The 17,854-nt window shown below is 42.2% G+C and overlaps 1 protein-coding gene across 1 annotated transcript in view; it reads right to left on the bottom strand.

The window, feature by feature from the left end:
* The window catches only part of ANO2 (anoctamin 2), a 337,309-nt gene extending 321,165 nt beyond the window's left edge, over positions 1-16,144 (bottom strand). The window contains 3 exon segments of the mRNA XM_075070724.1: positions 3,370-3,768; positions 7,137-7,321; positions 15,997-16,144. Coding sequence (XP_074926825.1) covers positions 3,370-3,768; positions 7,137-7,321; positions 15,997-16,144 — 732 coding nt within the window.
* Positions 16,145-17,854: the final 1,710 nt, after the last annotated feature.

Here is a 17,854-nt window from a genome sequence, read left to right as displayed (position 1 = left end):
ACCCATGGGACACCCCCTCCAGCCTGCATGTGGGCTGGTGCGGTTGGACCGTCAACCTGGCCCCAGATCTCTCCGCATGCATGCCCCCCCGCAATTCCCCTTGCAGGCAGCCATGTCTGGCCATGACCCCCACCCCAATCCCCCGCCCATGAGTGAAAAAAGCTATACCAGTGTAAGTGCAGTTTTGCCAGTATGGCTGCATCTACACTAGGAACATCTGCTGGCACAGGTATATTGATCAGGAATCACACCCTGACCATCACAGCAGTCCCAGCAGAAATCTGTAGAGGCAGCTAATAGCACTTAAGTATAGGAGAAGAATAGTCGGTACCAACCTGGGACTCAGGGAAACAGGGCCACCGGGGCAATTTGCCCCAGGCATTGCGAGCCCTGGCCTGGCAGCGGTCCAGGTCTTCGGTGGCATTTTGGCAGCGAGGGGCCTTTCACTGCTGCCGAAGACGCAGAGCGAGTGAAGGGACCCCTGCTGCCAAAATGCCGCTGAAGACCCAAACTGCTGCTGGGTAAGTACAAACGCCGCAGCTTCCCCGCTTTGCCTCAGGCCCCCTGAATCCTCTGGGTAGCCCTGCAGCGAAAAACCTATGTTCAGTTTCCTGCTTCACCACAGTGTCTTTTGTGACATTTAGCCTCTCTGTGGTTCAGTTCCCTTTCTGTGAAACGGGGATAATAGCGATGCCCTGCCTCACGGGGGTGTTGGGAAGATAAATACATTAAGCATTGTGAGGCGTTCAGGTGCTTTGATAACGGGGCCTATCAATATCTAGCACAGACAAGAGGCAACTGGAGGCAGCTCAGACCGGCACTGCCCATAATGTTTTATAGATCAATGGAAAATTTTATTCTCTAGGTTTTGTTAATACAGCACTTTTGGACATCACTCAAAGAAAGACCTCAATACGATAAAAAAAAAATCCACTCTCCCAGCTGCTATAGCTATAGAGTCAACTCTGTGGAATGTAGAGTTACAACTGTTACCTTTATGACTCTGCACTAACAAAGATAAAAATCAACGCACCTGTACTCATCAAAAAGGCATATCGTCCCCAAATACCTCTGTGCAAAAAGATCACAGCCTCGGGGGACGCAGCTTGAAAAATATACACGACTTGCAGAAAAGCAAGTATCCACTTGGATTTTATGAAATATTTTGCCAGTCTCACTTACCAAGCTTCAGCTCTGGGAAATCTCCTGGGGCACCGCATACTGCAGAAATGCAATTTGCAAGGCAACAATGACACTGGAAATATAATAAAGCAGCCCTATACGAATGATAGTCTCACAGGAGATCTGCATTGACTCTCACGTGGGATGCGGATGGCAGGTATGATGGCAAGCAAAGGAAAGGAGCATCAAAAGGGCTCTCATGCGAGTCAGACAAGTATATTTCATGTGTAGTGTGACAGACCCTGGCCAGCAGGGTACAGGAGTCTGGTCCTATTGGTATCCAGGACGTGGGCAGGCAGGCGAAGCCCGCCCACTTCAAAAGGGCCTCCTCCCAGCCTAAGAGGAGGATCCACAGGTCTGTGACACCAACTAATTCTGTGGGACAACTAATGAAAAAAACAGGATCGGGAGTGAGGTCACAGGGCTAAACGAAGGGAACCTGATGGGGACACTGAGCAGAGAACCCCGGACAACGCCCACTGCTCCTCAGAAGCATCAAGGGAGCCAGTGGACGCCACCCAGAGGAACTCTGCCCGGATGCGTGAACAGACGGAGGAGCAGAAATAGGCCCCACAGTCACAGGAAATCCCGTCCGCCAACCTCCTCTCCCTGGTTTTGTAGATGGCTAATTTAGCCAGGGCCAAGAGGAGGCTGACAAGGAGATCCCGCGACTTGGTGGGACCACGGACGGGGAGTGTGTAGATAAACAGATGAGAGGAAAAGTGCAACCAAAAATACAAGAGATCCAAGAGGAGCCGGAACAGGGGCCGCAATCTTGCGCACTCTAAATAAATGTGCGCCAGGGTCTCTTTCATGCCACAAAAAGGGCAGGTGTTGGAGACAGGGGTAAACCATGCCAAGTACACGCCCGTGCTCACGGCCCCATGAAGGAGCCGCNTAGAATATGCATGCTGTGTCACAGGTGGTTTTTCCTGTCTGTTGCTTTCTTTGTCCCTTTGTCTAAACTCCTGCCCTTTTATCTGTATAAATAAGATAGTTTGTGTCTTGTATGGGGTTCACATTATCTGGGTGTATTAGCAGAGCGCTGTGCTAATAAAACAGAGTGGTCTGACAAACTGTGAGCCCTGAGTCTAACTTTGACACTGGTCAATAACACTTTAAATATAAACAATGATCAAATAAATCAGCTCCAATCAACACAATTCTAGAAAAAGCATAACCAGCCTCTTTTCCATATTTTGAGCATGTGCGTCTTCTGAAAGATATTTAACAAGCTCCTCCTTGGCTGGTCAGTGGGATGTGAACCAAGGATCTTTAGTACTAAAGCACACAGAGCTAAAACATAAATTCCATTAGCCTGCACAGAAGTAGTCTGTTATCTTTATGTCGACTAGACACTAGACATGGACACAACGTATACTTTATCTCTAGTGAATCTGTGACACATTTCAAACAATGAAAGTAGAGGGGTCAGAGGGCAATTTCCATGAGTTAATTAGAAGTCAAAATATGCCACAGGGCCTGGTTTTCCTCATTTACACCAGCGTAAGGGTATGTCTACACAAGAGTTGGGTGGTGTGAGTCCCAGCTCAGGTAGACGTGCTTGGCACAACAGGCAGCGACTCGGGATTGCTGCCCTAGTACCTACCTAGGGAGTCAGGCAGGTGTGCACTCAGGCAGCTAGCCAATTGCCGCCCACGCTGCCATGGCCAGGCTGCTACTTTTAGCATGTTAGCTCAGGCAGGCTGAGAATCACACCTCTCAGCTATTGTATAGAGATATCCCTAGTCAGGAGCAATGTCAGTGGAATCACACTGGTTTGAAGCCAATGAAAAGATATTCATTCAGTGGGCTTCAAATCAGGCCTTACAGGAGAGGACAATCAGACTTACAATCTGCATTTGAAGAGAGGGCTGTCCTTTATTTTCATCTCCAGTAAGGATAATGTTTCTGTAACATGAACAGTTAGCTTATGTTCCTATAAACTTGAAGCCTTTGCCTGCACTAAAATCATAAAGGTTTGTGCTGCACTGAGTTTTTGCTCAGTAATGACATTTGGTGAAAAAACAAACACAAACAAACAAAAAAAACACCACAGAATCCAGGCTGTTCAGCGTCCTGAGCTATTAATCTGCATTTCTTCTCCCCACATATTCATTTTCAGTACTGAACTAAGACAACCCTTTGCTGATGGGAAGCCCAGTGCCATGTTCCTGGTCCTCTTACCTCAATGTCTTTTTCTAACTCCAGTCCGGCTTCCACCAGGTTGCGCTCATATTCTTCCCTCTGCTCCCGTTTCTCCTCCTCTAGGGCATCCAGTGGGCTCATCTCGATCATCTGAGCCTCTGGCTGCCCATGTTGCTGCTGGGGTCCATTCTGGCCCTGGTTTTGCTGTTGCTCAGAGTGGCTTTTCCCCATTTCCCCATTAGAAATAATGGCCAAGGGGGAAGGTCTGTGCAAGTGGCCTAGGGAGCCAATGCTTCGCTGGTGCTGAGAGGCACGTTTTCGGTAGTGATAGGCTAAGACGTAGTCCACTTTCCTCTTGCTGTCCCTGAAATGCTTCCCACCTGGGGATGTCCCACCTCTGGCCTCCACTTGGGTCCCATCCAGGTAATTGTTAATTTTCTGAAAGAGAAATAGACAAGTCTCAGGGAGACAAACCCAAAGACCAAGTAAGCAGCAGGGCTCAGGGCCTCGCTCTTGTACAGGTACATGAGAGCCTTAGCTAAGTAAATGATGGGGATTAACTGCAGATACAGGAAAGGAGCAATATTGAAATAAGAGCTCAGATTCAGTACTGTAGAGCATCTCCTCTGTCTGCAAACCAAGAATGGTGACAAAACCCAGCAATTTCCAATCTGCCATTGTTTCCAAAAGGCAATAGAAACCTACATACTTACCACCTTCTCACTCACACATACTGAGAAAACACACTGACACCATACCTTAGGGTTTTGTACTCACACCTTACACTCATATGTATCAGTGCTTAAGTGATGAATGCAATAGGAAATTAGGGGTCAGATTATGGATTGGGAGAATGTTGTGGAGCAAGACTGCTCAGGGGGAACAGGGAGCAATTTGTACTATGTATGGATGAAGCGCAGGAATCAGAGGTCTGAGCTGGGATATGAAGTTCAGCTCTTTATGGTGCCAGAAGGAGAAGCAGGACTGGACTGGGCTGGGCACAGGGGGTATGGGAGATAAAAGGACAGTGGAGTGGAGGTTAGAGAGAATGCCACCTCTCACATGGACTGCTCTAAATGATGAATAATATCAGTATTGACAAACATTATAATTAACTTGGGGATGAGATTGGTAGACTGTATGACCCACCAACATACAGCATAAAAAGAAAGGAAATACAAAGTTAAACCATTCAACACCTTGTCTACTACATCAGTTCCGCTTCTCCACCTCAGGTACCTCCTTTCCAGAGCTCATGTATCTCCACCCTAAACAAACAGCAAGCATGTAGGCTCAGCTCTAACCACAGCCAAAGTACATCAACGCAGATTCCAATTCTGTAATTTCTATATTAAAATCTAATCCCAAATTTAGAACAGTCACTCACAACATAGGAAAATGTTTGTGAATGGGTGACCTAAGATATATAAAAAACCTTCAGTTGGCACCATTTGCAATCTAACTTCACGCCCGGCTTACAAACACTCCAATACAGAACTAGGTACAATGTAGTTTATAAAAGCTGTGCCAGCACTAATGGAAATATATGATCTTATAAACAACTAACGTAGCCAGATTTAAGTTTACATGTTGGTTGTTTGTGATTGGGGTCAAGATATGTGGGTTGTGGAGGGAGGTACATGAGAGTGGGAAGAAGAACTGATGAGTGTAGTGTAGATAAGGCATTGAATGGTTTAACTTTGTATTTCCTTTCTTTTTATGGTGTTTGTTGGTGGTTCACCCAGTCTAGCACTCTCTTCTCAAAGTTAGACAGTGTAAACAGGGTAACTATTCCATATTTATATAAATAAAATGGTCTTAGTAGGCTCTGCCATCTAGCAACCTTAACTCAAAAGTTAATGAAGTTTTTGTATATGACTTTCACAGGTTTTTAATGTGCATCAACACTGATAGTTATTCATATGGACAACTATGCAGATTGATATGAATTTAATCCTAACATCTCCCATGTTCACCTCTCCCTCAGCTAAGCTTTGCCTCCTGGCTTCACACAAAACTGCTATCAATCTCCATATGCTTTTATAGATTCCTGCTCCCTCTGCATACAACCCCTCCATGCACAGATCAGACGGCCTCAAGGCTTCGCACTTTGCACACCATACATATGCTACACATTTACATTATATATATACTCTTTACACCTAGATTTACACACAGATTAAAAATACTTTGGAGACAGCATTTTATAACATGTTCCTATTCTATGGTCTGAATCCTTTTCACGTTGTACTCACGGGCAGTCCCTGTGGACTCTCTGGATCCATCTGTGCCACAATGAAAATGCCAAACCTCAGATTACCAGCCTCCCTTCCAGAGAATTTCATGCAATACACTCCACAGGTAATGATGTCACCATCCCCCGGTTGCTGGCACCGACAGCAATCCAGGGAAATCCATTAGCTGGTGGTAGAGAAGATAATCTTCAAGTATTATCCCCCTCTTCCTCTTTATACGTGGGTGTGTGTAGTAATAAGAGATGCACACAGAGGCCAGAAGGAAAGGGAATGAGGAAGGGTTGGGCAGATGAGTTGCGGAGGGTGTTTTCCTGTTTATCATCTGTAGGTACCCAGGTGCCTCGTCCCAGCAGCTGCCACCTGAGAGGTCACCATAGCAACATCAAAGGGATGCTGCTGCTGCACCTACACAGAGAATGGGACTGAGCAGATTGCAGACACACCTCTCTCTCTCTCTCTCTCTCTCTTTCTGTGGCCCATACAAGGCATAAAGATTTTGCTACAGCAGTGTATTAAGACCAAGCCCTAAAGTCAGTGGCAAAATTCCCACAGATTTCAATGAGAACAGGATCAGCTCCTTAGTTTGTAGTGCTTTCCTGAACCTGTAAGAGTTTTTGCAATGAAAGAATTTATTAGAAATGAAAACAAAATAAATAAGCAGATAAAACTGTTAGTAACAAGATTCAGTTTGCAAAATTTGAAAAGAAAGAACTTTAAATGGCTATATATTCTGCCCACAACCTCGCTCATTCTGCCCATTCTCTCTTAGGGTGACCAGATGTCCCGATATTTGGGGCTTTTTTTAATATGGACTCCTATTACCCCCCCACTCCATCCCAAATTTTCACACTTGTTATCTGGTCACCCTATTTTCTCTCTCTCATTGTAGAAATCAGTGTTGCATAGGTGCAACATGCTGTTTTACTTAGAAAACTGAGTCTAAAAATATTGTCTTGGGTTCCATATTTCTTATGGATTTCTGAACAATGGCATACAATTTATAAGGTAAATAGATCAGGGAATATGGTGGCGAGGGTTCTAACTACAAGGCCTGCAAACGTATCCTAGGCTCTACAAGTCAAGATGGATTCTTTCCTTCTCCCATATAATAAAGGTTCTGCATCCAAGACTACAGCTGTATAACTCCACTGTCTTCAGATTCCGCCCTCAGTGACACCTGTGCGTATGACCTTCAGTGGGTTTGCACAGGTGTAACTGATGGACATCAGTAAACAACTCTACTGATGGTGCACAAGAGGGAAAAGAATCCAGCTCCCTCTCTCTGAGCTGTATTGGCTCTGCCAGACCAACAGGAGTAAAAGTGTAATATAGTGGCTGAAGTCAGTAGCTGTACCTCAAAATAGGCAGAGGAAGCAGATCTGTTGAGTAAGGTAGTGGCATTTTTGCCTAGTTACTTTTCACATTAAAGCTACGTTGTAATATATATAGAAGGAACATTTGATGCTCCCCCTCTCTCTCCCCATCACCCCACCTCCACCTTCATCAAGAGCACTAGAGGAATAAGTCAATGATTACAATAATCCTACTTACAGAATTGTTGTGAGTCTCCATGCGGCCAGATGGCTCAAAAGCCCCATTGATTCTGCCAAAATGCACAGAAGGCCGGATCTGAGGAACTGTGAGGTACTTGTTGTTGTAAGTTGAAAAAGAGCTCCCAATGGATTCTGATCTTTGCTCTCCATTTTGGGTAGGACGAGAAGGCGTTAAAGGAATATCTGAGGGTCAAAGATAAAATTGTCAACAGTCCGTACATCATCTTTTTGTGCAACCATGTCTGTAAATGACTGAGTCAATGTGGGTCATAGGGACTTTCTGTCAGCGTGCATAGAACTTGAGTGTATAGAGATGAGCGCAAAAAAAAAAACCCACATACAAAATGAAATGCTAGATATTTGTGTGCAACCTGCTGAATAAACAAACATTTTTTAATTTGCATATCTTGGCTGCACTGAAACCAAATATATTTGATAAAAAACATTTCTGTCCTTGTTTGAGAAATATTTTAATATTTTAATCTACTGGTTGAAGCAAGGACTAGACTTTAGAAGGTCTATGCTCTGCTCCAAACTCTGTAAATAATTCATGGCCCCAGCTTTGGCAAGCACATGTAATTTCTTTGTGCCTCAGTTTCCCCCATCTGCAAAATGGGGAAAGTTACTAACCTCAGAAAGTTCTTGCAATTAAATTAATTAATGGTAGTGAAATGCTTTCACATCCTCAGAAGGAAGTTGATTCAAAGTATTACATAGTATTAGGACAACTACCATAATGTAATACAAAGGCTGCTTATCTGAACACTCCAAAGTCAAGAAATACAAAAGCCTAGGTTGAAAATACAACAACATTTACTCTGGCTTTTCCATGCAACAGAGATGGGCCAAATCAGAAACCTCAAAACCTGAATTTTGAATTTTAAGATACGTTAGGATTGGATCCATTGATCTGAACCTGCTCATCCTGGTTTGGTTCCATCTTTTATCCTGACTGAAAGGGCTGATATTTCAGATCCAGTTTGAGGCGACCAAAATCTAGTGAGGATGAAGATGGCAGAAATCTAAAACTAATGGCTGATCTCCCCAAACTTCCACATTTTGAACTGAAATCTCATGAGAGGTTCTGGCATTGTTAAATTCCAAACCTAAGTTGAATGGGTCTTTAAACCAATCCATTAACCCTAGCCTAAATTTAACAATCTCGGATTTGGACATCACGACCATGGCCCATCTCTTATACTGCCATAGTTTCTAATTACAGACAAACAAGCCAACAACAATATAACACACTTTCCCCCTACAACCTGAGATAAATGTGTGTATATGGTACAGAGTGATGTACAGCTATGAGTGTATTGCACAAAAAGAGGGCTTAGTTACAAATAAGGAAAACAAATTAAATCACACTCCAGTGACAGTACAAAAAAATTGAGTAATGGTGAAGTATTTTGAGGGTTCCAGACTATGTAACCCATATTGAGTGTTCTGTCCCACTCTAATAGTGGTTGGACCACAAATGAAAGTTGATCCCCTCAGCTCTAATCACCATATGAGCCACCACACATAATACAATACCCATGGGTGAGTCATTGGGAGAAGCCGTTGAACCTTGGACTTCTGGTTCTTAAAGCATGAGTTTCTACCATCTGAAATAAAACCAAGATACAATAGCCAAGGCAGTAGCGGGGTCATCAACCTATCTGGCTCAGTCACCACTGGAGGGCAATAGAGCATCACACTGAATGGACATGGGTTACACCTCCCCCTGGGGGAAAGATGCAAGGAGCTACTGCCATCTTGAAGCCACACTGGAGAAGCCAAAGGGAAGCCTCTCTCACAACCCCAGGGAGTCACTGCATCTACAGTACGTTCTTGTGCCCTATTCTAGGAAGCATCAATGTATTGCAGCACTTTCCCTTCAATAGAGGAATGAGAACAGGTGACAGCAGCACTGATATTTCCAAGCTCGGAGGGAATGCAATGGAATGGTTCTCAGGAGTGACTTTTCTCCACTGAAAAGCTCTGGGAGAAGAGTTGTCTCTCTTTTCCTTACCCTCCTGTTTAGGAAAATACAGGAGTCCCATAATGGTTTTCATCTTCCCCTTGTGGAGATCACTGGTGGTGGGTGTCGTTCCCCTTTTTCTTTTGTATCTATGTCCTGAAAGCAGGTCCTTCTGCTTGCTGCAGGGACAGGATGGTGGTGGAATCATCTACACCTGCTCCCTGCAAGGTGGGAGGGTCCCAGAGCTCAGGCTGCAGTCCAAGCCCAAACACCTACACTGCAATTAAACAGCCCCACAGCCCGAGCCCTGCAAACCCAAGTCAGCTGGCATGGGCCAGTAGAGGGTTTTTAATTGCAGTGTAGACATAAGGTTCGAATAGTAGCATCTCAAGGTGAGTAGCCAGCACCTGCAGTAGCTTTATAGGCACAGAATTGGAGACAGAATTTGCCATTGCATCTCTTGTATATCCTCTCCAAAGGCTGGCTTTACCTACCTGTGACTATAAGGTAAAAGGGCAACTAGTAAAATGCTTGAGATGGAAGAGTTTAAAAAGAAAAGATCTTGATTAATCTAATCTTCACTAGTAAAAGAAAGCATCAAATGGAAGTCAGCAGAACTTAAATGACATCATAGTTCTGACCCACCAGCTTTCCTTGGGCACTCAAGACAACTGTCACTTGGTTGCCTTTAATGAAGCACATGAGGCCATGAGGGAAATTTCAAGGAAAATAATTAATAACTGGAAGTTTCAGTCCCAGAGGCCGCATATGGTATTTCTGCCAATAGTCTCATTGTAAGCCTTGGACATCTCACAAGACCATAACACAGGCAATTATAAGCCTTGAGTTTTCCAACTGTTTTAGCTGAGCCTGGGTCAAACACCGCAGAACATTTTCAATAACTATAAACCAAGTTCACTTTCACCATGCTCACACTCTTTATGGGGTACACAGTGAACTCTGGGCTCACAATGGTGAGCAGTAGAGGTGGTTGGGATTTTTCAGTCAAAATGTTGTGTTTTTTTTTAATGGAAAATGCAGTTACTGCAAAAATCAAAATTGTCTTCCAGAAAATTTTGATTGTGACCAGAAAAAATGATTTTCTGTCAGAAAAATCTAAACAATATATTTAATTTAGGGTTGGTTCAATTAAAATCAAAACACCTCAGTGTGTTCAGCTGAATCCAAAAGTTTTGTTTTGAATCAGTTTGACATTAAATTGCATCTGCCTATGGTTGTGCAGTGCCTCTATGGAGGTGTAGTTCAAGGTCTCCTGCCCCCATTCTGTCCTATGGGCCTTGAGATCCTCTCGCCCTTAGTATTCACAATCTGCAAACATTCTAGAGGAAGAGATTACTGGCAGGAATGATCATAGCAGAATATTTTAATTGTGTGTGTGTGTTTGAGAACAATGTCTGAAAGTGAATTCTAAATTCAAACTAGAAACCTGATTCTCAGAGCAGAGATTATCCAAGAACAGAAATACAGTGTGTGATCTGTGTGTCTAATGAAACTAGATCAATTTCAAATACTTGCAAAGAGCCACTGACAAACACACTAGAAATCAGGATTCACAGAGGGTCTGTGTACACGGCAATTAAAAACCCGCTATTGGCCCACACCAACTGACGTGGGCTCAGACTGTGGGACTGTTTAGCTGAGATGTAGGCTTCTGGGCTTGGTCTGTAACCTTAAGTAGCCAGCACCTGCAGTAGCTCCATGGACACACCATAGCCTGAGTGAGAAGCATTCAACCCACCCACTTTAGAATCTCCCTGAACAATGCTCACTTATTCAGGCATTGTGCAGGGAAGATAATTTGGTCCCAAAGACATACTGCACTATCTGTATATAGGCCTAGGTGAGCAATGAATTTAGAAAATACTTGGCAGAAGTATAATACATGAGAAACCTGCCCACACTGGTAAAAATGGAAGGACTGCATGCATGATGAAGGACCATGCATACAACAGTGTCCTTAACTAGGCAAATTCTTTGAATTAAATTTTGAACAACTATTGATCCTTACATCAACCATATGGGATCCTTGCAGTTTGGCTCGCCAACATGAAACCGCTAGCAAAGGGGTCAATTAACACTTTGTAAATTGTGCTGTGTTTGGCACACAGACAAACCAGCTTGTTTCCATTAATTTCCATTTATTCCTCTTTCTAACAACATTCAGAACAGTGGCCTAAATCTGGTTGAAGGCACCACCTCATGAGATGTAGCTGAGCATCCAGAACAGATTGCATGAGCACATTAGAAGCATCTGTCATTTAGACATGTTAGATAGTAAACCTGTTATCCATTGCCATGCTCCAATTAGATATGAGAATGGAGTGAGTTAGTTGGATTTGCAATTACACCTGCTTATGGTACAGATATCCATGTTGCAACTATATGTTATGTGTGTGTGCTTTTTGGCCTCAATCCTCTCTTATATTTTTCTACATCAGCCAAACTTGTCCTTCGTACTTTAAATGCTGGCCATATAGTATGCCTGACAATCACAAGAATAGGGTGTATGCATGGAGGAGATTGTCAATTTGCTTGTGTAGGGAAAAGGGGAGTGGCATTTGTCTTGTACATCAGACTTCATCTACTTCAGTGGGTTATGAGCAGGACTTCAATTCAGCCAGAGCTGTCCAGAGTGGAGCTCTGGTAAATATTTTCAACCCCCCTAGAGTTTTTATATCATTTGCAGGGAATCTGGTACATACTCTATAAGAATTTAAGCCCTGGTTATGAGCATCTACTGCATTTACACAGAAACTAGTTGAAAAAATTAAGAACACTGAGTTAAGTCAGAGGCTAGTTTCAGTGGTGCACTGCACACCATGCATCACTGTGTCTGCTGAAAAGGGCCAGAACCATGGGTAGTGCATGCATTCCTCATCTGGGAAGGAAAGTTCCTTGCCCCTCCTCTTCTTCCGAAGGCTCCGCCCCCACATCACCCTTCCATCTCTCATTGGCCAGCTCACTGGCGCAGCCCCAAGCCCCTGCCAGCCTGCTGGCTCCCAGAGCAGTCTAGAGGAGCCCTGAGCCCAGACGAGCTCTGAGCTCCACCGCAGCCCCAGAGGTTCCAGGAGGCTTAGCCTCTCCCATTCTTCATTACCTGCAGCTCATGGTCACAATAAAATTTGGGAGGTACATAGTGTGCTTCCCATCTCTGAGATCAGAATCTGACCATCCCAGTGAATGCACATGATCTTTGTTGACACAATAGATCATTGATCTGAGGACTTTTAAAAGGGAGTGATCCAAGTGTAACTACGACTCAGTGGTTCATTACCGAGGATGCCAAATTCAGAATAAACTGCTGAGAAATAGGGCAGATATAGCCCAAAGCTAGTGGCTAATCCCCCATAGGATATACCAAACCAGTAACAAAAGTAAACTTTTGGTTCACCACACTGGCTAACAAAAAAACAAAGAGTTTTCTCAGACACTCCAGTTCTTATATCATGACCAAAAACACTGGATTCAGAGAAGAGTGTTTTTTTACAACTAGTCTCATCAAATGAAATATTCTTCTGATCCCAAAGGACCAGCCACACACCCAAGTCAATATATAACTTAGAATTTACCCAAAAATCATGCTGATGCCAGTCCTTTAGTATCTATAATCTAAAGGCTTATTCAAAGAAAAAGTTGGTTAAAAGAATCAATTACATACAGTACATGCAAAGTTCTTGGTTCAGGCTTGTAGCAGTGATGGAATAACCTGCTGGCTTAAGTCAAGTCTCTGGAGTACATCCACAGGTTGGATGGTCATTCAGTCCTTTGTTCAGAGCTTCAGTTTGTAGCAAAGTTCCTCCAGAGGTAAGAAACAGGATTGAAGACAAAATGGAGGTGTTTCCAGGGCCTTTTATAGCTTTTGCCATGTGGAGGGCATCCCATTGTTCTTACTGTGGAAAATTACAGCAACAAGATGGTGTTTGGTGGTACATGAGCAAGTCACATGTTCATGCCCATTTCGGTCAGTCATTGCAGGAAGCCATTACCTACACTCCAGACAGCACATTTACATGACAGTCCATTCACTGTAGATGGGCGTCTCCCATGGTCCATTGTCAACCAAGTGTTTCTTGATGAGCCACTTAATTTGAATAGTCCTTTCAAGATGTGCTAGCAAGTTACCTTGTGGGCAGTATTCCAGGAGCAAACATTTGAAATACAGGTATAAAGCCAATAACTCATAACTTCAAATATAAAAATGATGCATGCATACATATAGTATAATCATAACCAGCAAATCAGAACCTTTTCATAGACACCTCCCTTGACAACATTTGTACAAGATTTGCTGCAAATATGTAAAAGAGGTTGCAACAATGATCTACATGGTTATATTTTAATTAGATTACTTCACACCAAGCCATCTACATAGGTAAATCACACACACTCTTTATATACCTTTCTTATATTGACCTCTCTCCATTCCCGCCCCCCAAGCCATCTCAACAGCCTTATTTTCATTTACCGTGATGTAAATAGCGAATATTTTTTCTATGGAGAACAATGAGGGTAACGATGGTATAAAATTGATGTTAGCAAGATCAGAGTCAGGGCCAGAATCTTACGGACTACTTCACAATATGGACTGCGATATGAAGCATGTTACAAGAATAATAATTTTGCAGAAGGTGGAGCTAGTTGGGATGACATAATTAGAGCTATCAAAAATAACTCACACGATCAACTCAAAAAATAATCACGATTAAAAGAATTAATGATTAATCACAATTTTAAATCACATTGTTAAACAATAGAATACCAATTGAAATTCATTAAATATTTTGATGTTTTTCTACATTTTCATATATATTGATTTCAATTACAACACAAAATACAAAAGTGTACACTGCTCAATTTATATTACAAATATGTGCACTGTAAAAACAACAAAAGAAATAGTATTTTTCTATTCACCTCATACATGTACTGTAGTGCAATCTCTATTGTGAAAGTGTAACTTACAAATGGAGATTTTTTTGTTACATAACTGCACTCAAAAGCAAAACAACGTAGAATTTAAGAGCCTACAAGTCCACTCAGTCCTACTTCCTGTTCAGCCAATTGCTATGACAAACAAATTTGTTTACATTTACAGGAGATACTGCTGCCTGCTTCTTATTTACAAGATCACCCAAAAGTAAGAACAGGTATTCGCATGGGACTTTTGTAGCCGTCATTGCAAAGTATTTACATGCCAGATATGCTAAACATTTGTATTCCTCTTCATGCTTCAGCCACCATTCAGAGGACATGCTTCCATGGATGACACTCATTGAAAAATAATGCGATATTTAATTTTGTAACTGAAATCTTGGGGAGAATTGTATGTCTCTGGCTGGTTTTACCACATTCTGCCATTTTTCATGTTATAGTAGTCTTGGAGGATGATCTCAGCACATTGGTTCATGTTAAGAACATTTTGCTGCAGATTTGATCAAACGCAGAAGAAGGTTACCAATGTGAGATTTATTAAGAAGTACAGCACTTGACCAAGGTTTAAGAGTCTGAAATGCCTTACAAAATCTGAGAGGATGAGGTGTGGAGCATGCTTTGAGAAGTCTTTAAAAGTAGTGACAGTCTAATGCACAAAACTACCGAACCCGAACACCAAAAGAAATCAGCCTTCTGCTGGTAGCATCTGACTCAGATAATGAAAATGAACATGTATCGGTCCCACATGCTTGGATTGTTATCAAGCAGAGCCTGCTTCAAAATGGATGAATCTTCTCTGGAATGTTGGATGAAGCATGAAGGGACCTAATGAATCTTTAGCGCATTCTGGATGGAATATCTTGCCATGCCAGGTTCAACAGTGCCATGAGAACACCTTTTTCACTTTCAGCATGACATTGTGAACAAGCAGCATTATTCTGCAAATGTAAACAACTTGTTTGTCTAGACAATTGGTTGAACAAGGAATAGGACTGAGTGGACTTGTGAGACTCTAAAGTTTTACATTGTTTTATTTTTGATGCAGTTTTTTTTCATACATAATTCTACATTGTAAGTTCACTTTCATGATAAGAGATTGCCATCACTATTTGTATTAGGTGAATTGAAAAATAGTATTTCTTTTTTTTTTTTTACAGGGCAAATATTTTAAATAAAAAATAAAGTGAGCACTGTATACTTTGTATTCTGTTGCAATTGAAATCAATATATTTGAAAATGTAGACAACATCCAAAAATATTTAAATAAATGGTATTCTGCTATTGCTTAACTGTGCGATTAATCATGATTAATTTTTTATTGCATGATCATGATTTTTTTTAAAATTGCTTGACAGCCCTAATAATAATACCTCTCTCTCGTACAGCATGCTGAGTCCCAAAGCTCAGAGTAAAGATATAACCCCCTGAAATAAATGAGCTATACTACAAACAACTGTGGAATTTTTAACTATACAAACAAACAATATTAACAATAAGTGTAAGTCTAAAAACTTATACATTAGAGATTCAAACTTTGCATGTTTTATACACTGAGAGGACTTGTTTTGTACATATGGGAACTATGAGTTTATTACATCTTAATACTCCTTTGAAAAGGATATTGTTCTCCCTCTCAATTATATCTCTAGTAAGGAAACCACAGAAGAAGAGAGTAAAAATCCAGTATTACTGACTGCCTGTGACTTGCTTTCTCATGCAGGTCAAACTGTCCAGTGACCTACTTTTGAGACTACCATTAAAAATCAAGCCCTGCTTATAAATCCAAGAACACGTTTTTTTTATGGGCCACAGTTATTGGCCCCTGAAAAATAAAATACACTGAAGGAAGCAGCTGGAGTCCATTCAAGATATTCCTTGCCGTCCTCCTACTCAATTACTTTTTCTCACCGACAGTTAACAAAGAAGCAGAGGGTAAACTTACCGTGTGCTTGTGCTTCCATATTGCAGTGAGGACTTTGGCTGGAAGTTGCAACAGTACTAAGAAGATGTGGCTATGTTGATAGTGTATATAATCTGCTTCTGGTTCTGTACTGGCTTAATTTGTGAACAGCACTAGCAGCTATTTCCATCCCAACTTGAGCCTGCTTTAAGCAAACTACACGCTGCAGATAATTAGCCAGACCTTCTGTTTCAGTAATCACCATCACAGAGGGAAGGGAAACAACCACCCACCACCTGAGAGGCTAGGGCACCTCTTTGCTGAAATTCCAGCATTTTCCCCTCCTGGTTCATAAAGGATCAATAACAGCCTGGTATAGTCATTGCTAACAACTCACTGGATAGCAAGGGGGGGAAACAAAAACAAAGCCAAAGCTTTAGCTCAGACTCAGCTCTGTTTCAAAAAGATATTGCTGAAAGAATTAGATGTTCCTGGTTTCTTTCTCCTGCAAACAGTTCAGTTTGTGTCTGCAAAACTCTGCTGTACTACCTGATGGAAGGTAAGTGGGGAATTTTTTTTTTTTTTATAAAGGAAGGCTGCATCTCAGCTGCTCATGTTACTGCACTGCCTGGACACTGCACACTCACTCCTGCATGAAATATTCAAGGGATTATCTTGTAATCAACTGTATAATCAGACCAGGCAATGGGTGCTGCTTAGCCTTCAACCCTGGGGCTGAAGCAATGTTTCAGGGAGACAAGTCAGTGTTGACTTACGTTTTCCTTGAGAGAGGAATTGTATCTCATTGTGAGACGCCAGGGGAAAGTCATTGTTCCCACTGGTGTCCCAGGTCATCTTCTCTCTGCAGCCTAAAATCTCTTACTGTCACTTCTTCCCCTGCAAGGGGAATAGGAAGAACAGCAGCTGTAGGAGCAAAAATGAGGTTTGACTAGAAAGTTTCTATAGCATGAATTAAATAACGAGCTAGTTTAGCACAGCTTGCAATAAGATAATATATTATACAGCCATTTGCTTCCTCTGATGGGTTTAGGAGCAGGGATAGAACAGGAGAGAATCCACTCACTGAGTATTAGTATCAGAAATTTCCATATGATTCCTTCACTGGGAAAGGATTGGTTTATGACTGGTAAGGGTGTGTGTGTTCATTTGTGTGTTCCTTCATCACAGAACACCGTTGTGCTGCATGCATGTTCACCTCAGTTTGACTTCTGACCAGTTTTGAGTCTGATCGCTGCCCTAGTCCTAACATGGCATCTAGCACTTTCTACATCATGAAATAGCAGGATATGCTTCAGCTGGACTGAAAGAAATACGACTAAAAACAGTCCCTAAGGAATCATCCCAAGATGTGTTCATCTTGGCTAATTTATAGTCAATGTTAGACATGGTGGGCCTGATACTGCTCTCTCTCACGTTGGTGTAACTCTCTTGATTTTATAGAGTGACTCCTGATTTACTGGGTTGTGACTGAAAGCACAATCCGGTCTGTCATCTAATGGTTAGAGCAAATGACTGGGAGTCAGGACTCCTGAGTTTCATTCCTCAGTGTGGCATAGATTATTTTGTGGCCCTGGGCAAGTCATTTAACTTCTTTATACCTCCACCTACCCATCTATCCCTCATTAGAAAGTAACACCTAGTGTTCCTCACATGCATGTTGTGATGCTTAGTCCTTTAGCTTTTGCAAAGTGCTTTGAGATACTTGGATGAGAAGTGCAAAGCAATACCATTCATTTTGAGACCTGGTAGAAAAAATACTTTTTTTTTTTCACCTTTTTTGTCAACAAAATGTAAACAATTATTTTGACCATCTCTATTTAATGAATACTCCCTGGCTGTTCTGCCAATGGGAATCAGTGGTAGCAAAACACCATACGCA

The sequence above is a fragment of the Chelonoidis abingdonii genome, chromosome 1 (assembly GCF_003597395.2).
Source record: "Chelonoidis abingdonii isolate Lonesome George chromosome 1, CheloAbing_2.0, whole genome shotgun sequence".
Taxonomy (NCBI): Eukaryota; Metazoa; Chordata; order Testudines; family Testudinidae; genus Chelonoidis; species Chelonoidis abingdonii.
This window is presented reverse-complemented; position numbering and strand designations above follow the sequence as displayed.